This window comes from Prosopis cineraria, unplaced genomic scaffold (assembly GCF_029017545.1).
Source record: "Prosopis cineraria cultivar Desert tree isolate PC_DT_omini unplaced genomic scaffold, ASM2901754v1 PC14, whole genome shotgun sequence".
Lineage (NCBI taxonomy): Eukaryota > Viridiplantae > Streptophyta > Magnoliopsida > Fabales > Fabaceae > Prosopis > Prosopis cineraria.
The window spans coordinates 27,011,900-27,032,544 of record NW_026555345.1 but is presented as its reverse complement, the minus strand read 5'-3'; the positions used below and the strand labels follow the sequence as shown (position 1 = coordinate 27,032,544).

Sequence of the window (20,645 nt, the reverse complement as noted above, 5' to 3'; positions counted from 1 at the left end):
GTCTTGGTTCTTTTCATTTCTTTTGCTAATCTTTTAATCTCTGTCTCTCTTTTTTCAGTTGAGAAGGTTCAATTGGATGTGCATTGAGATTGGATATTTGTCAATTATAATTCTATTTAAATTTGTTTTTAAAATACTGTTTCTTCCCCCGTTTTGTGGTTGACCCTTGTCATGTTTTTGTCATTGTTTTCCTCTGTACTCGTATTTTATCTAATAAGTTTAATTGGGTTTGACGATAAAAAGCAGCTGTTTCCTTCTATGCTTCTTCAACTTATTTTCGTGTGGGTGCATTGTGGTTGAATATCTGTCAATATATTCTCGATCCAAAGAGAAAATTGGTTATTTTGAGTTATATGATTCATTCTGTTCCTGTCTTGCCCAATTGTCATTCATACTACAAGTAAGTTGCGGTGTCTAATGATTGCTTCCATAGGTTTCTAGGAGTTCACCTTTTGTCATGCGATTGAATCTGTTTAAATGCTTGTTAGTGTTTCTTATTGAGTGGCAGCGAATACTCATGGAAACTGTTTTGGCATGCAAATTTATTGCAGCCTCATTTAGTTTTACAATTTTTGTCAGGTTGTACGTACCAGCGGTTATATGACAAGCAGGCTATTGATAGAAATTGGTATTATTTTGGCTGCGTGACTACTTTCTTATGATATTTTTCGACTGGATTTATTTTCATTATGAGTAGTATGTTGAAGAGATCTCAGGAAGAGGCTGTTCGGTCATCTTCTAATCATCCTCGTGAAGATGCTGTTACTTATTCTAAATTGTCATTATCGGCTTCAAATGAAAATCACATTCAAATAGTTCAAGACTCCTGTGTGGCAAAGACACAATATTATGTATCTCATGATGCAGATAGACGATATCCTCTTCATTTAGTACATCAGGTGCCATCATCTTCTAACGATTCACATTTAAATAATCCTGTTGGTACTGAAAACAGGGTAGAATTAAGGGATTCTAAAGATAGTAGAGATCTCCAGTTTTTGAACTGTGACATTAAGTCAGAGAAGAATGAGCTCTGTGGTGATCTTACCAGGGATTCTAAGATTGCTAAGAATGAGAAGGATGTGCATGTTAAAGGTAGAGGAGATGACAAGAAAGATGTCAGATATGATAGGGATGTTCATCATGACTTGAAAGGTGATATTAAGACAGAAAGGGATGGTTATAGTGTGTCAAGTAGTCAGTTGGATTGGAAAGACTCAAAAGAGCGCCATAGGGGAAAAGGATACTCTGATGCTCCCAGTGGAGGTTTGGACACCAGATATGTATCAAATGGGAATACAAAAGGCCCTATTGAGGCTGGAAAGGAGGGTTCAACTGCAGAGGAGAAGAATTGCATGGAAACTTTCGTGGCTGTTGGGGAGACCAAAGATTTAAAAAGTGAAGATAGATCTAAAGAGAAGGATAGAAAAGGAAAGGATGTAATGCATCGGGATTGGGGTGAAAAGGCAAAACAAAGAAGTGATGTACAAAGGTTGGAGGCAGTGGAAAGAGATCTTCCAAAAGAGAAAGAGAATTCAAAAGAGAGAGGAAAGGATCATATCAAGGGGGGCTTATGTAATGAAATTGGAAAAGTTGAAAATAATGAGAAAGAGCTTGGTAATGCATCGGTCAAAATTCCAGAGCAAGACAAGGTATTGCCAGAACAGAAGAAACCAAAAGATCATGACAGTTGGAAAAATATTGACAGGGAACCCACAGAGAGGAGGATAGAAAATAATTCTGATTTAGGAGACAGGCCTGATAAGCGCAGTAGGAGCTTTGACAAGGAACCTGAAGAGGGAAGTGCTGATAGGGAAGGGGCAGCTGAGAATGGGAAGGAAGTCTATAATCATGGTGTTCAGCATCGGAAGAGAGTGAAAAGATCTAGGGATAGCCCACAAGTGGCTAATTGTGGGCCTCATTTCAGATCCCCTGCTCAAGACAATGAAGGGTATATTCCCCCTAACTGTTTGTAAAGTTTATTTTCTGATATTTATTCTTCTGTTTCCTTGATAATTTTCTCTTAATCTTTGTAAGCAAATAATTTAGAGCATGTATATGAGACTGTGATTTATGAATGCTGAAGCTTCATAATTTTTTAAAATTTATAACCATTGAATTTTGTTTTGCAATTTCCCAATCCCCACTTCTTACTGCAGTTGGGTGGATAGTAATGTCTGCCTTCAAGTAGTTGAAAATATTTTACTTCTATAACATTCAAAACTGATAGCATGGCCTCTTTGCGCTTGAACTCTGAAATTTATAGGGATACCGATGCTAATAACTGACTTTGTTAGTGAACATCTCTGGTAGGGGCTCAAGACAAATATGAAGGAAAAGGAGGATTCTATTAAATTAAATAGAGTAAGGATCTTACTCTACTGAACTTAATAGCCAAATAGGAGAATCTCCAAGGGAAAAACAAGGTTTATTAATTTTCGTATCCTGCTGTCATACCAGCCAGGATATTTATAACCAGAAATTACAATTAAATAAATCAAATAATGCAGATAATTAGCCTAAAATCAGGAAATAACTGACTAGCACATTGGTACCCCACTAACGCAGTGAAGGTCCTATTATTCAGCTACTAACAGTTACTAACAGTAAAACAAAACAATAATTAATTAAAATAACAGCAATGAATTAATTTAAATAAGGTAAATCCCTCATAATCTGCATAACAGCATCTGATTCTGTTATCTTCCTCCTTTTTCTACGTTGATAAGTGATTATGGGTTTGTTATGCTGACTTGGACCCTTATCAATCTCAAAATCCTCAAATATAAAACCTTGAACTAAGAACTTATCAGAATATTCCTAGATGCTATGAATCAAAAGAAAAATTATGTGGTAGTGCTTCTTTCTCTATTTTTATGTTATATATTGAATCTTCGGAAAAATAAGCTTATGATCTATAATTTCTATTTTAGTTTTCTTATCTTTAATGCCTTGTTGGATATCTAAGTTGTTGATGGCTTGATGTAATAGTTGTTCTTAAACTTTGAGAACCTTGTCTTGAAGAAGACAATGATTAGATCTAAATGCTGCTACTCTTGAACTTAGACAAAAGCTTTGTTTTGATTTCGTCCTTTTCTCTCATCAAATGGTTTCTTTTATTCCTCTACTTCTCTTTTTCCCTTTCATTCCTTTTTTCACCCCTATGTCCTGAAGTGCTACATTGCTAATTTTGCTACTTTTCTATGATGTAAATATCAATGCTGTCTTGTATCTCTTGTTTAATTGAGTCTTACTCTTTGGGGTTTTGAATTAGTGTCCTGAATGGATTTGATGGAATCCTTCCTATTGCTCTATTTTCTTTCATTTTGGTAGTGACTATCTGATTCATTTATTTTGCAGGTCTCATGGTATGCTGTCATGTTTTGTTCCATTGGCAAAGTTGTTGGTTTGTTCTAGATCACCGAACATGTTGCATTGTTATTTAATGTTTCTGCAGAACTTTCTGTAGTTAACATATTACTGTACATTTTGGATTCTATTTTTCTCCCTTTATTCACTGATCTCCCTTGCTTGTCTCTTTACTGTTGTGTGATAGGCTACTGCTATCTCATGTTCAGTCGATTGTTAATGCTTATTGAATGGAAAAGATTGCCGCTGCTAATATTTGTTTGCATATTCATCATATAGAAGTTTCTCTCATTTCAGGAAATGCAGAATTGCCTGTTTATAAAGTCGGGGAATGCATGCAAGAATTGATAAAATTGTGGAAGGAATATGAATTATCTCAAACAGAAAAAAGTGGTGAAGGTTCTAAGAAAGGCCCCACTCTTGAAATACGGATACCACCAGAGCATGTCACTGCTACCAATCGCCAAGTATGATTAAACTGATATGGAGTATATATTGATGAATGTTTTTTTTTTTTTGGGTTTTAATATCTATTTGAAAATTTGTTATGATTTGATTTTTTTTCATATTGAGTTTAGATTATTTTGTTCAGGTCAGAGGTAGCCAGCTATGGGGGACTGATGTGTACACATATGACTCAGATCTTGTTGCTGGTATGTGCTGTTACCTATTACAAAAAGGATGCAGTTATCTTTTGATTGAAAATTATCCAGGCAATGTAGTTGAAATTAGTATTTGATGGGGCAATTTTGTTGCGCAGTTCTCATGCATACAGGTTACTGTCAACCATCAGCTTCTCAGCCTCCTACAACCATACAAGAGCTGTGTGCAACCATTCGGGTGCTTCCTCCACAAGAATGTACTTCCCTGCCTTGATTTTTATGAATATCAGAAAGATGTTGATTCATTAACAACATCAGATTTTGTCACTGTTGTCTATGATAACATCTAAATGCTTTTGAGGGTCTGTTTTGCTATGTTGCAAAACTTCTGCATTTTTGAAAGGCTATTGCAAGTAGTTTGGTTTTTGGCCAGATCATTCAGGAAAGTGTTTAATGTTTTTAACTGTAGAAATTTTTTACATATATATATTTTTTATAAAAAGGTTTTTTGGCCAAATTACAGGAAGAACATGGATAAAATTACTTTCATTGTTGTCAAGGACCAATTCATTTTATTAATGTGAAAGTCTATGGATATATTTATTATCTCTAACATGCTCCCTTTCATGAAAACGCTTTGGCTTTGAAGTGTGGAAAAAGCATAGGCTCACAAACCTTTGTGCAGGAATTTCATTTAATCAGAAAGAATGAGGGTGGGAGGATCAAACTCCTTGCCACTTGATTATAGAGGTTCTAATACCATCTTAGAGATCTTGTTTTTTCCTTGAGCATAAGCTTTGAAAGTGAAGGCCAATGCATAGCTTTATTATGGCCTTTAATATAGTCAACATTGTTTGGTAGGAAAGTGCTTTTTAAATGGTGACCATTTACATTTTAAGTTCTCTAGGCCTTGAGCTATTGAGAGCAATTCTTGTGTATAACATCATATAGTTCGTTATATGATGCATGTAACAAATATTTCAGTTGAACTTGTGGTTCTCATTCTAAACATTACCTGTGAATTATGCGGCAACAGAAAATAAAAACAAGAGGGAGAAAATGTCAGAACACAGCTGAAAAACTTATCGTTTAAATCTCAAGTTCAAGCTCTGAATTTTCTCGAGCAACTTATACATTTAATTCTTGTATGCTCACTAAGATGATCGCATTTAGTGCCTACAAATATTACTCAAATAAAGCTACTTGTCATTACATGTCTGAGCACACCTTCAGAACTTGCCCAATTAAAAAATTAAAATGACATAAATTGCTTTAACAATATAACGACCCCTATTAGGAAACATAACCATTTATATATCTATTGAATCAAATAATTGGCATGGGCTTTTGTGGGAAGGCAGTTAGCTATTCAGAACTGAGAGCTACTATTCCAAAAATAACAACTGAGAACTACTGCCTGTACAAAAGGCAGTGAAAGGCATTTTCTCTGTAGCTCACTGTAATGACCGCCAAGCCTTTTGTTGGACGTTAGTTTACCAACATGATTAATTAGAAAACTTGAAATATTTATCTGTGATTCAGGGGGGAAGTCAGCTGCAGTGATGTTGGTTTCCCTTCCTCTTTTTCAGTTAATATTGCTATTTCTGTCAAATTTTGAAGGATTTTGTCGATAATCTGGAGATTCTAAGTTTATCTTGTACTAGGTTATACTTCTACTCTGAGAAACAATGTCCGTTCCCGTATCTGGTGTGCAACAATTGATTGTAGTTATCAAGTTGAACGATGTTGCATTGTGAAGGTAATAACAAAATCTCTGGAAAGTATGCTTATTATTGCCCTGAATTAATATGATCCCTTCATTACGTCCTTGTTTACTTTTGATGCATGTCACATAACTAAGTTTATTATGTTCCATTTTCAAATATACTGTCCTCTGATTCCTTTTGGTATCTCTCATTTGTGGGAGATGGCTGTGTTGTTTCCATAGGCATGCTTTTGTTACGATTTTCATAGCATGTTAACAACTCCGCCTATGTTTATAGCCGGTCCCAAGCCCGGGTAAAGGAGGAGGGTTGTGTTAGGCCATCAACAGCCAATGTAAAAATTTGTTGAATCTATCATGAACATGGACAATAGACGTTATAATGTTAATGCTAGGTCGTTGCCCATAAGTAACGCGCTGCATGGCTCGAGTACAGTGATAAGTGAGTTAGAGCCGCTGCATCGGCGCCCGGATGTAGTGTTAAATGAGCAAGGGCTACCGTGTCATTCTGGACGCACGCGGCTAAAGAAGTTAGTCCATAAGAGCAAAATTAGATTTGGTACTTGGAATGTTGGGACATTAAATTGTAAATCTGTAGAGGTTGTAGGGGTTATGATTCAAAGGAAAATCAATATCCTTTGCTTGCAAGAAACAAAATGGCGTGGAGAAGGAGCTAAGGATATTCAAGGTTTCAAACTTTGGTATACAGGAAAAGTAAGTGCACGCAATGGAGTAGGCATCATTGTAGATAAGGAGTGGAAGAAGAACGTTGTAGAAGTTAGCAGAATTGGAGACAGAATTATTTCTTTAAAAATGATAATTGGACGTGAGACTGTTAATATTGTTAGCGCTTATGCGCCGCAAGTCGGGACAGAAGCCAGTCTTAAGGAATTATTTTGGGAGGATCTGGAGGGGTTGATTCGACACATACCACAGAGTGAAAAGATTTTTATTGGAGGAGACTTTAATGGGCATGTCGGGAGGGAAGCTGGTCAGTATGCGAGGGTGCATGGTGGTTTTGGTTTTGGAGAGCTAAACAATGAAGGGCAAACTCTTCTTGATTTCTCATTGGCGTATGATTTTAAGATTGCCAACACTTGTTTCAAGAAGAGAGATGAGCATCTCATCACTTACAAAAGTGGAGCCTCAAGGTCGCAGATTGATTTTCTTTTGGTTAGGAACACAGATAGAAAACTTTGTAAAAATTGTAAGGTGATCCCTGGAGATGCTGTAACGACACAACATAGGGTTCTAGTCCTTGATGTGTGTATTATGAGTAAAATCCAAAAACGTCGACAAGTAGTAACACCAAAGATTAGGTGGTGGCAATTAAAAGGTGAGAAGCAAGATATTTTCAAGCGAAATCTTTTGGATAAAGGAATTTGGGATTCTCAGGGAAGTGCTAACATCATATGGGAGGATATGGCTAAAAAGATACGGGAGGTTGCAAAAGTAGTTTTGGGAGAATCGAAAGGTTCTGGTCCGAGAGATAAGGAGTCTTGGTGGTGGAATAATAGTGTACAGGACAAAATCAAGTATAAGAAGAACTGTTTTAAAGCCATACATTTGTGTAACAATGAGGAAAATTGGGAGAGGTACCGTATGGCTAAGAAGGAAACTAAGAGAGCTGTGGGTGAAGCTCGTTCCAAAGCTTTTGAAGAATTTTATAAGAACCTTGAGACGAAGGAAGGAGAGCAAAATATTTATAAGATTGCCAAGAGTAGGGAAAGAAAATCAAGAGATCTAGAACAGGTAAGGTGTATTAAGGATGAAGAGGGAAGAATTTTAGTTACAGATGATGAAATTAAAAATAGATGGGAGACTTATTTTTCTAAACTTTTCAATGATGGAGAGGATTCATCTAGTAATTTGGAGGATTTAGTAACTGGTGAAGGAGAACAAAATTTGTCATTCTATCGAAAAATACGTGATAAGGAGGTAAAGGAAGCTCTTAAGAAAATGGCAAATGGTAGAGCTAACGGACCTGATTGTATATCTATCGAAGCGTGGAAATGTTTAGGTGAAGAAGGGGTGAGATGGTTAACTAAGTTATTTAATGTGATTTTACGGTCCAAGAAAATGCCTGATGAGTGGAGGAGAAGTACATTAATTCCTATTTATAAAAATAAAGGAGATATTCAGAATTGTACTAACTATAGAGGGATTAAACTCATGAGCCACACAATGAATTTGTGGGAGAAAGTAATTGAGCACAGGTTGAGATTGGAGACAAGTATTTCTGAGAATCAATTTGGTTTTATGCCAGGTAGATCAACTACAGAGGCAATTTATCTACTAAGGGGATTAATGGAAAAGTATCGTTGTAAAGATAAAGATCTACACATGGTTTTTATTGATTTGGAAAAAGCTTATGACCGTATACCAAGAGAAGTGCTTTGGAAAGCGTTGGAAAAAAAGGGAGTACGGATTGCTTATATTAAAGCCATACAAGATATGTATGAGGGGATAAAAACTAGTATAAGAACGCCTAGTGGTCAAACAAAGGATTTTCCTATAAAGATTGGACTACATCAGGGATCATCTCTGAGTCCTTATTTGTTCAACTTGATTTTAAATGTTTTGACGCAACATATTCAAGAGGAAATCCCGAAATGTATGCTCTTCACGGATGATATAGTTCTTATAGCAGAGACAAGAGAAGAGGTTAATTGCAAACTTGAGTTATGGAGGAGGACATTGGAGTCGAAAGGTTTTCGTCTGAGTAGAAGTAAGACGGAATATTTATATTGTAAATTTGGTAAAGGACTATTCGAAAATAATTTGGAAGTGAAATTGGGAGATCAAATTATACCTCAAGTGGAAAAGTTTAGATATTTGGGAGCCATTATTCAAAATGATGGCGAAATCAGTGGAGATATTTCACATAGAATTCAAGCTGGGTGGTTTAATTGGAGAAAAGCTAAAGGAGTTATTTGTGACCGTAAGGTGCCTAATAAACTTAAAGGAAAGTTTTATCGTACTGCTATCAGACCGGCAATGTTATATAGTAGTGAATGTTGGGCTCTAACGGGACAGCAAGAGCATAAAGTTGGAGTAGCAGAGATGAGAATGTTACGATGGATGTGCGGACATACACGTAAAGATAAAATTCGAAATGAGCACATACGTGAAAAAGTGAGGGTGGCACCTATTGAGGAAAAAATGGTAGAAAATCGGTTGAGATGGTTTGGGCATGTACAAAGAAGACCAAGGGAGGCACCAGTGAGAAGAGTGGAACATATAACTTTGAGTCCGATTAAGAGAGGTAGAGGAAGGCCTAAGAGAACACTCTTGGAAGTTGTTGAACGTGATCTCTTAATTAATAATATTTCTAAAAGCTTAATAAATGATAGAGCACAATGGCGTCTTGCAATCCATGTAGCCGACCCCACCTAGTGGGATAAAGGCTTGTTGTTGTTGTTGTTGTTGTTGTTTGTTAACTACTTTCTAAGATTATCTTTGAAAGGAAGGGGTGTTAGTTCTTGGAATGACTCTGCCTCTTCACATTTACATAGTAACACCTGTGTTTGCACAATTGCTCATGTCCTTATGTATATAACCTTATTCTTGTTTACTGGTTTCGTTGCCCTTTTATTCAGAAAGAAGGTGGAACTGTAGATCTTGAACCTTGCCTTGCTCACACATCAACTGTAGAGCCCACCCTTGCTCCAATGACTGTTGAGAGGACAATAACTACCAGAGCTGCAGCTTCGGTTTGTCCCACATCTCGTGACTAAAACCTTTTGCACTCAAAATCTAATTAATATGGCAAATAAATGCACGAAATGATGGCTCATCAAGCTTCTATCGATAATTTAAATGTTCATATTTTTTATATCTCTCCAGCTGATTATAGAAATTTTTTGTACATTGACATGACATAAGTTGTCTTTTGGCACAGTTTATCTGTGGCCTTCTTTTAAAAAAAATCTAATTAATATATTTTTTTATCTGGAAAGAAAATGTAAAGTTTATATTTTTTGGAGGGCATGCCCACATGTTTGTATTGTTCTTCTCGTCTTTAATAAATTCATTTCTCTATGAATTTTTTTATTCTCTATAATTCATAAAATTTTCTTTCTTTGCTGAATGCTTTTGATGTCCAGATGGAAAACTGCAATCTTGGCATGAGAACAAGTAGGGGAAAGAGATATTTAAAAAAAAAAAAAAAGGAATACTTTTCCTGGTTTTACAAGTTTTTCACGTTCTTGAGTAACTTAGTAACGCATACATAGATTATCTATGTTGACATCCTAATTTATTATTCTACATGGTGGTCTGCATTACAAACAGAATGCATTGCGGCAGCAAAAATTAGTACGAGAAGTCACTATTCAGTACAATCTCTGCAATGAGCCTTGGTATGCTAGCTTTAATTTAAAATATGTCTGTATTGGGTTACAACATTTTCTTACTCTTCCTAAATTAGATACTAGACAAAAACTTGTAGCACATTCATGATAAAAATATTTTACCAGGATCAAGTACAGTATAAGCATCGTCGCTGACAAGGGCCTTAAAAAACCACTCTTCACATCTGCTCGCTTGAAGAAAGGAGAAGTTTTGTATTTGGAGAACCATTCATGCAGGTTTTTTTTTTTTTTTTGGCACAGTAGTTCATCAACGCAAGTGATCTGTATGTTAATTGTGTAACAGCAGGCTTCATTCTGATCCTTTTATTTTTTGGTGTGGAGCTGCATTTTATAGCCAAATAAGTTTCAATCCTCAAATTCTTTCTAATTAGCCATTTGAGAAAAAAAATGGAGTTATTTGAGGAAGTTTCCTTTGCTAACAATTATCCGGCGTTGCTTCTTTGTAACTCTTTGGTATTTGAAAGTAAAGGGTCAGTTTCTTTTATCATGTAGTCTGGGGTCTTGGTGAATTTAGGATTCCTAGAGGACATTTTGTAATATATGGGGGGACTTGCAGATATGAGCTATGTTTTACTGGAGAGAAGAAGAGGAAGTCCATGCCACCAGCTCGAATGCATGACCCAGATTTAGAGAAGTCTCAAAATCACCACTCGCATTCTGCAAAAGGTGGAAAATCTGATTGTAATAATGTTACGATCGATGTCTTTCGCTGGTCTCGTTGCAAAACGCCTCTGCCCCAGAAAACGATGCTTACAATTGGCATACCTCTGCCCCTTGACTATGTAGAGGTACTTTCTGATCACTCACATGAATTTTTCACTTTCTTATGAATAATATCTCTGTAAATTTTCTTTTAGAAGTTGTGGGTATCTTCTTTTGTTATTAGTTTGAAACTTTGAATGTTTGCAAGCCCTTTGCATGATCCTTTTGTTTTCTTTTCTCTCTCCACGGCCTCTTCCTTCTCCCATTCTCTCTCTCTCTTCTTTTTCATAATCACAAGGTTTAAGGCAAGAAATGCACATAGGTGCTGTTTCATTGTAATCTGAATCTTTCACATTCATGGGGTGATTACTTTCAGAAAGAGATAATAGAAGAGGAGAAAATAAATATAAGGATAAAACATACGCTCTACGTACAATTGTTATCATGTGTCACTCTTTTTTTCTAATGTATACGCATGAAGGATTTGATTTGGTTTCATTGAGAGCATCAACTTTTAACATTTGGGATCAGGTGCTAGAGGAAAATCTGGGCTGGGAAGATGTGCAATGGTCTCAAACTGGTGTTTGGATTGCAGGGAATGAGTATGCGCTTGCCCGTGTGCACTTCTTGTCAATTCACTAGTTCTTTTATTTATCCTTTTTTTTTTTTTTTTGAGGGCGATAGGTTTTTTCTTTTTCTTTTTTCGAGTTGTGGGGACACAGATACTTTGCCTCTTTCCGCAGATCTTGAATTTTTAGTACTGCTTCGCTTCAACATGATGATATAGATGTTAGCCTTTCATGGAAGTAGCATTATTATTATTATTATTATTATTATTATTATTTTGAGTGCATTATTATTTTCTAATGATTTCTTTTTACCCGGGGTTGTGCATTTATTTATTATTATTATTATTATTATTATTATTATTATTATTATTATTTATACAATCAAGTTAAAATACTCACACATGAACATGTGATTGCTGGTTTTAAGCCCGAAATCTTTTCTAAACAAATGAGATTGCTTTGGGGGAAATTTGTGTAGATATTCCCCCCCCCCCCAAAAAAAAAAAAAAACTTCCGAAGGTTCTTTTGTAATAATTTTTTACTTCAGAAGGAAATCTTTGTTCTATTGATAGACTTTTCAAAAGTTACTTTCGGCTAGTGTGTGTAAAGACTATTTCTTCTTAATTAAATTTGCTTAATTATCTCTGACCAAAAGAAAATTTGCTTAATTATCAAAAAAAAAATTGGCTTTTGAACAACTTTCCATTACTTTCTAATGGTAAAAGTTGATTTATTACTAATGGAACAGGTTTTAGCAAAAAGAAATAGTTTCTTACAATAGGGTAAACTAACATTTAAATTTTTATTAAGAGAGTTGTTCACATTTAATATCTGATAATAACTCGAACAAGATTATCTTTAACAAGAGACGTGGGCAACCAAAAATAGTTGATACATTTATTTTTCTAAATAATTTTTAATTTACCAAACTCATTTTTATAAAATGCATTCAGACATAAATCCTACTCCCTTCGTTTAAAAATATAAAGTATTTTTTAAAAAATTAAATGTTCAAATATGTAAGAAATTTTTAGTCTTTTGAGGTATAATCATTTTTTTTTAAAGTGTCCTTATTGGTAATGACTTTATATTTATTTTAGGGTGTTTAATAGAGGTAAATATGAAAATATAGGGTTAGCTTGAAAGTAGGTAATTACTTTATTGAAGGATAAAATTTAGTTAAAAATGCCTTATATTTTTAAATAAATGGAGTATTAGAATAATTATTTTTTATCAAATTGACTTTTGATAAATGGACATTTAGGGTTGGCTTGTTTTAGCTTATTTCATGAAAATTTGTGATTTTTTTAGAGTTTTTGTAATATTTGTTTAAATTTTTGAAAATAATCAAAATTCAATAAAAAGCAGATTTTTTATTATTTTAAAGTAGCTTATGAAAATAATATAATGTGATAGATGAGAAAGAGTATTTTAAAAAGGCAGGATACATGAAGATATCATAAAATTTTAAAATAGTATAATAATAATTATTTTTATAAAACAAAAATCAAGAAAGATATCATAAAATTTAAAAATAACTAATTAATAATTACTTTTTATTATTATAACCAAATATAAAATCGTGTCTGCTTTTTATAAAATCTCTACAAAATAAATCTCTTTTTATAAAATCTCTAAATTACTTAAAAATTATTTATTTTTTAATCTTAAACAAATGGGATATTAATAAACAACTTTTTTCAAACTGAAAATGAATGTAATGTATTTGTGTTTAGAGTTTGAAAAAAAGCTGCTTCCACCTTGTAAAGATTATTGGTGCACTGAGTTAACATCTTGAAATTGTGGAAGCAATGCCTTTGCTAAAGTGGAAATAAAAGAAAGGCACATGAGTATCAATGTTTAATCAAACTGGCCAAGTTTTGAAGGTTGCAAAGTGCTAATAATTTTTTTTCAATTAAAATCAGTTTGAAATTCTTCAAAGATTGCATGTAGATTCCCATAGTTTAAATGTGTTTATGTTTTATGTGTATCAAAAGCCAAAAAAAAAAAAGTTTTTGAAATTTTCAATTGGACCTTCATGGTCGGGAAATGATATTTATGAACTTATAAATGCATCTCTTCTATTTTAGATCATTACTAACATCCTGATAACCTTTAAAAATAATAAATTTATAGTCAAACTTCCTCCTTTCTTACTTCCTTAAAGGAAGTTCCTTTTATTACATTTGAAATTTGGATTCATAATACTTTTTTCTAACATTTTTTTGAGGGTTGGACGGAGAAAAAATGTAATGTACTTCAATAAATACTAAAAAAATAAAGGTAAAAATAAAAGAATTCATAATACTTATCATAATGCTTTTAGATTCATTTATTTTTTTAATTAAAAAGATTCATAATATTTATCATGAGAGGAATAATAATTTAATTCATTTTTATATTTATTTTTTTAATTTATTTCATGTAATTTTTTACCAGTAAGCAAATGGATCTTTAGGTCTGTTTGACATGATGTATTAAGTTTTATGGGATTATGAATGGGATAGGTAATGAGATTGGACATGAGAATGATGTGGGAATAAACTTTAAAATTATACTTGATATGACATGGAATGCTTGAATTAACGAAAAGAACAAGTCTCAGATCCAACGAAAAATCAACAAAAAAGACCCAAATGTCCTTGGCTTCTTCCCATCACAGCCGTACTCAACCCAGAAAAGAGGATCGGCTGAAATAAAAAATGGAAACCCATGGGGAGAAAATCAAAGCCAAGGATTCAAACTTGTGGACCAAAATCAGAAAATCGGAACCCATTAGAAGAAATCAAAAGCAACAACCGACGACTTGGAACGGAGCAAACGCAGCAAGCTAAGTTGTGGATGTGGGTTTAGCGGCTGTGGGAACGACGATCTTGAGCAAACGCAACGACTCATCTTGAACGAAGCAAACGCAGCGAGTCCATGCTTTGTCCAGGCCTGGAACTGAAATCATCGTGCTGCGGCCGCATGGTCCGTTGAAGAAAATGAACCAAAGAAGATGGGGAGGTTGAGTCTGTGGATCTGGAAAAAGAAAACAAAGAAGATGAACCAAAGAAGATGGGGAGCTTGCCAACGCCCTGAAAGAAGAAAGATGCGCTGACCTGAAATGATGATCTGTGTCGCGCGAATCAAGGCTATTTTGGTCTAAAAAAATTCAGTCCCCGTTTTTGCAGTACCATGGGGTGCTGATACTGAGTATTCCTATCTATGATTGGGCCTGGTATTAAAATTTTCGTTTCTATCGAATACAAAAATTTGATGTTAACCAGTACCAATTTCAATCCCACTCTTTCATTCCTTCCTATCAAACAAAGTCCAGGTGTTTTAAGCTATAATTTATGTGTGTTATTTTTAAATATCTTAAATAAATAAATTATTTTATATTTATTTTTAATTAAAAACCCTATAAAATAAAAATAAATATGAAAAAATGATATTAATTTAAAAAGAATTACTGAATATTTTAAACTCTAAATTATTACGTAAATAATATCCTGGATCTTAAATCTTTAAAATATATAAAAACTCTTCTCAACTTTTAAATTGAGCTTCTAAAACTCTATCATTAAGTTTGAAAAAAGGGTCATTATTTTTTAAGGTCAAGGTAAGTATCACATAAACATGCGATTGAGCCACACAACTATAAAAGTAATGATCATTTTTTTAACCTAATGATGAAGTTTTAAGTGCTTGAAATTTAAAAATTAAAAGTAGTTTTTGCATATTTTAAGAGTTAGGGTTCATGATGTTATTCGTGCAATAGTATATAATTCAGAATGCTCATTAACTTATTTGAAAATAATTAACTAATTTATTAGGAGTGGGATTCAATTAAAAATATCTTATAATTTTTTAAACAAAAGGAATAATAATTTACATGAGCTTTGAAGAGGGAGCAAAGATGAAAATGTAGAATATACAATGTCACACGCATTCTTGTACATTGGGTCATATTTTACTTTATTTTGGCTAACCTCACTTTATGGTCTGTTTTGTTAGAATGTAGAAAAGCAGAAATAATGTGAGATTTTAATGATTTCCATTCATACATACATACATAGGGTTGAAAAATTTAAGTCTTTTTTTTTTAAATCTTTTCTATATTAATATTTTATAATCTCATTATTTAATTTTTTTAAAAAAATTGAACTCATTAAAATTTAGTGTCCCCTCCAACCAAGCATAGGGTTAGAGTTTAGGTACATCTTGATTTTTAACTTTTAATTAATAAACCTAACCATAAAAATTAAAATACATGCATCAAATGATTTCGCCATAATGAAAACCCAAGAATTGCAAAATGAAGGGGTTAACTAAGATTAGTGCTTTACATCTTGAGAAGCTACACTGACTTCCCTAAAATCAATCTTCCTACAATCTAATCAATCTGATACAACAAATTTTTGCTCCTAGGCCTGCGATAAAATCCCCAACACAGCCATTCTAACATCAATCAAGCTTCTATACAAATCCTTCACTCTTTCTTCTACAATCTCAATCTCATCCTCCAATCCTCTGCACTTTCTCTTCAATCCCTCAACTGCAGATTTCACCTCTCTTTCTCTCTTCCCCTTCATCACTTCCTCCAAATCCCTAACCGATCTCACTGTCTCTCTCAAATCTTCCATGATCAAGTGTGATACACACCTTCTTCTCTGCGTCTTTTCGCTTCCTTCTTCTTGGTTCACCAATTCCAGCAACATTCTCAACCAGGAAGACGAACTCCTTGATCTCTGAGACTCGGTGATTGTAGGGATTCTGCGTTTTGAATCAAACGACAATCCAAGCTCGAGAAATTCACAAGCCATCAAAGCCATGGCCTTAGAACCGCTCATAATCTCCCCGAGCTCGGATTCATAGTGACCTAGCTTTTGCCTCAGGATTCTTCTCAAGCCATTACGCTTGCTCACGGATTTGCATTTCCTTTCTATACCTCGAATTGACTCCAGATGCTCCATCGCGCGCATTCTGGAGCTGAAGCTTCCATCGACGAAACGCAGGACCACTCTCAACGAATCCAAATACTTCTTGACGATCTCGATTTTGTCCGATAAGTGATTACAGGAATCGAGAATTTCAACGTTGGTCTCGAGGTAATGCTCGAGAGCTCCACGATCGGTATCATCTCTGTAAGGAATATTCACCAACATTCCCAAAGCAATCTTCTGAGCAGCGATGGAAGCGTCGAGAAATCGAATCAATCCAGCGCTGCCTTGTTGCGGCGGCCGGAGAGTGTCTAGCTCCGCCGTGAGTCGTTCATCGAAGCGGCTTTTCTCAGGCAACGGAGCCACCATGGAAGGCGGAGCTCGCGGCTGAATCATCCGCCGCAAGGAGAGGCTTCGTAAGATAACCGAAGGTGCTCCCATTATTGCAGTTTCTGCTCGTAACTTGTAGTGATGTTTGCTTTTGCTCTGTTTCTGCTGTTTCCATTTTGGCGAGTATAAATAGGAGCGAGGCCACGTGGTAACATTGACACGTGGAGGACTTTAATTGGATGAGAAGGGTGGGGTGTCTTTAAGAGAGGGCTCAGGGTGGGATCCATTTGTTGAGGGTTGTGCCCTAGGTGCCCCTTAAGGTATGGGGCCCAAGCTTATTGGGAGGGGATTTTGGAAGCAAATGAATAATTGGTTTTTTCTGGTTGGGGAGAGTCGAATAATTGGGTGAATCTTGAGCTGGAATTAGAGGACGTGGTCGAGGACAGTAGTACCACGTAGTAAGAATGCGGGACCCATTTGATTAATCCGAATCATTGAGTGGCTATTTAGATATTCCTTCAGATAAAAAAATTAAAAATATTTTTAATCAAATAACATCTTTGAATAAAATAATTATTTATTTTATAATTAACCTTATATTTTTATATTTATTTTTATTTAATAAAATATTTTATTTTAAAATAAATATAAAGTACTTTATTTAATAAAAGTATTTTTAGAAAAAATAATAACTATACTTTTAGAAATAAAAAATATTTTATATTTTTAAATATTCAAACCTCTTAAAATACCTTATATTTTTTATGGAAAAAGTATTTATCTTTTCAATAAAAAAGAGTAACAATTTTTAAGTTCAATTATTTATTTAGATTTTGAAAAATTTTTGTGTAGATAGAGTGTGTTATATTATTTTAATTGGTTTTATTATGAAAATAGAATGAATATTTAGGTCACATTTTGGGTACTAGAAACAAATGAAATGGAATGAATTCAAAAAATTAACATAAAAATAAACTAAATAATTATTAATCTTTTTTATAAGTATGATAAAACTCATTAATATATACTATAAATGTAAAAATCATTACACTCTTTAAAAATTTCATAAATCATGATCTTCAATCCCATAAAACTAAACCATCTCCTTTCTTTATGAATGTAGTTTACTATTCTTTTAGATCATTTTATTTTTATCTTTATTTTTTTAATCTATTTTATTTTTTTCTTTCGAGCAATCAAACATGTCTTTAATTTTTCAAATTTTCTTGCTTCACTATCATAATGTCATAATTAATTTATATTTAATATTATTTGATTGTTATATTATTATTAAATAAATTATAAATGACATGACCCACCTTAAGAATTTTTCAAAATTTATCTTCGATTTTTTCCATTTACAATTTACTAGAACTGTAGAAGGATCTGGCCTACAAGCAGATCCAGCCAGCACAGATGGTTCCAATTATTGAAGAAGATGTTTTAGAATATTGTTGGCGGTCTTTCTATTGGAACAAGGAACGGTGTGCTATCCCACAATTATTTGACTCGTTCTATCAACTTAACCATTATTCTTGTCCCCTTAAATCTTTCATTTGATTCTTCTTTTTAATCAACCAAGTTAACTTTGACTAAAGTTCAATTCTTTTGTGAAAAAAAAAATTACATTTAAGTTTTATATGAGAAAAATATATGAAAACATTCGTAATTACTTAAAAATAATCTCAATTGCAGCCTCATAATGCTACAAAGAGATAGATAAATAGGAGTGGGATGAAACCCATATGACATATGAAGCTTATTTATATGCTTCTCATGTCCTTCGTATAAAACAAATTTTGAAATTTTTAATTCTTAGTAGAAGATAAAGCTAGAGTAATTATTTTTTCCTTCCAGTTTTACCCTCATTTATTATATTTTGAATTTCGTAATTGTTATTGATTATAAATAGGGGTAAAATAAGAAAATTATATATTTTCTAATAAATTTAAAGATATAATTATAATTTTTAAAAAGTATGAAGCTGATTAATTTTTTTAAATTAAGCATCGAAGAAAGTGTGTCAATTATAATGGCACTATAACAAAGATTGAATAGGATATTTTTACCAACTGAAATAACCTTATCAATGTCTGGATTAACAGAATTGAACCACAGAACAGAACATGGCGTAGTGTTGAATGGTACACTCACAAGCAACGACTGATTAAAAATATTTTAATTTGGGAGAATTTGTTGAAATGAAGGGATGCGACCTTGGGAATGAAAGCGACAAGGCAAGGCTCCACGTGGCATACACCCAAAATCCAACATTTGCTTACTTTGTCTCTCTGTTTGCCACGTTCTCTTTTTTAAATTCGCCTTTGCCTCTCTTCTACGCACCATTATTATTCCTACTCTCATTATTTTACCTTATTTTCGTTTTGCAGCCACCAAAACACCATATTAAAAATATTTAATTTAACATTTATGAAATATTATGAACATTACTTTGTCATATTCACATACCTCAAAATTCAGTCCACACACAGATCAACAGCTTGCATGTCGTGATGTTCCCAGCCACAAGTCTTTTAGCATTGCCTTAGTGTCAGATTCCCAGAGATCGGAGTCTAATTTTTTAAAATAAAAAACATCTACTACTTTCTTTTTTTTTATTTTTTTTATTTTTTTCCTTCTCAAATACTACTACTCTACAAATTTCACATTTTAAAATATCTATAAGTTTCGTTTTATTTATATGATCATATTCATGATAAATTATCTATCCATTATATGATTTAGTATATTAATAACAATATTGCTTGAATGTTTTAATAAAATAAGGTAACAAATTAAATAATTTATCAAACCATTATTAACATATAATATAAAATATATAGCAATGGTTAAATTACAAAAGCGGCAAGAAAGTTATTTCATTCAAATTAATTTGATCGGACTCCTATTATTTATATTTTTCGTCAATATTTTATATATTAAATTTTGTTGATAAAAGACTGAAAAGGTGTGCGCGTGTTAATTAGTCGGCAGAAAGGATGAGTGGGTTAGGATGACTTTGAAATTGATCTTTGATCAAAGGCCTTTAACGTAACGTTTAGAGTCTTCCTTGAAAACGTCTCATTTTTGGTCTTGGAGTCAAAATTCACAAATAATTATTTATTGACCATAAAAAAGCACAATATAAATGTAATATGTTGCATTTAGTCTAGGATTGACTTATTCCCTCTTCCATTAAAAGGAACATGTCCTAATTAAATTTTGTTATTTTTTTTTCAAGTTTATCATTTTTTCATAACTTTGACAATTTCAAATTTATTTTTTAAGATTTTCTTAATTTTAAATTTAACCTTTGTTAGGATATTAGAGTATTAATGTGTAATTAGGGTTAATCGCATTAATTGTTATGATTCCTAAGTTCTATATAAAAGGTATCATATTGTGTTTAGAGAGAAGGAGATTTAATTCTTCCTAAAAAAGAAAGATTAACATGGTCCTCAGTCCTCACCCATTGTTAGTTTTCATTATTGTTCATCACCAAAGTTAAGGGAATAATTTGATTTGTAATATTCCTTCAAGTGAAGGAATGTTGTATTCATTGATGTTGATTAATGAAAAGTTTTTCATCAATATTCTTTTTTCTTAAATCCTTTTTCCGACCTTTATAAATAATAATAGTTATCATACATAATCATGAGTTTAATCCCAATATTAGAATCAACTTGTGATTAAGTATTTGACTTCAAAAAGAAAACTTGTAATTAATTACTTTTTTATTTTATTTCATTTCTCGGTATCTTAAGAAATTTAAAAGTATTATCAGCTTGTGCTACCTCAAACTAATTCAAACCCTTGCTTTGAGAGAGGGTTTTTATCAAAAGCCACAAAATAAATACTTTCGCCATTTGTACTTAACACAATTTTATATATCATAATTCAAACTCAAGGTTTCAAAATTGATTCAACTTTTGCAACATGTTGAACCAAGCATATCTAGGTACTTAGTGATTAAGTACTTGTGTCTTCTAACTTGATTACTATAGCACAAATTACGACTCTCAACTAAATTGCCAAACCTAAATTTATTGTCT

General features: G+C 33.2%; 2 protein-coding genes and 1 long non-coding RNA gene across 3 annotated transcripts; 1 reads left to right on the top strand and 2 right to left on the bottom strand.

The window, feature by feature from the left end:
• Positions 1–11,611, top strand: LOC129292936 (uncharacterized). Its single transcript, XM_054930651.1, has 11 exons — positions 1–1,951; positions 3,361–3,368; positions 3,667–3,836; positions 3,962–4,022; positions 4,130–4,228; positions 5,636–5,730; positions 9,294–9,407; positions 9,988–10,055; positions 10,173–10,283; positions 10,624–10,855; positions 11,301–11,611. Exons 1-11 carry the CDS (start codon positions 690–692, stop codon positions 11,409–11,411), a joined length of 2,331 nt encoding a protein of 776 aa, XP_054786626.1. The 5' UTR covers positions 1–689; the 3' UTR covers positions 11,412–11,611.
• A 2,256-nt stretch (positions 11,612–13,867) lies between these two features.
• LOC129292113 (uncharacterized) lies at positions 13,868–14,605 on the bottom strand. The gene is made up of 2 exons (XR_008588864.1): positions 14,440–14,605; positions 13,868–14,359 (listed from the first exon to the last, which is right to left on the bottom strand). It is a non-coding gene; the product is annotated as an uncharacterized LOC129292113 (long non-coding RNA).
• A 1,047-nt stretch (positions 14,606–15,652) lies between these two features.
• On the bottom strand, positions 15,653–16,704 carry LOC129292124 (uncharacterized). Its single transcript, XM_054929646.1, has one exon. It carries the CDS (start codon positions 16,702–16,704, stop codon positions 15,748–15,750), a length of 957 nt encoding a protein of 318 aa, XP_054785621.1. The 3' UTR covers positions 15,653–15,747.
• Between the last annotated feature and the right edge of the window lie 3,941 nt (positions 16,705–20,645).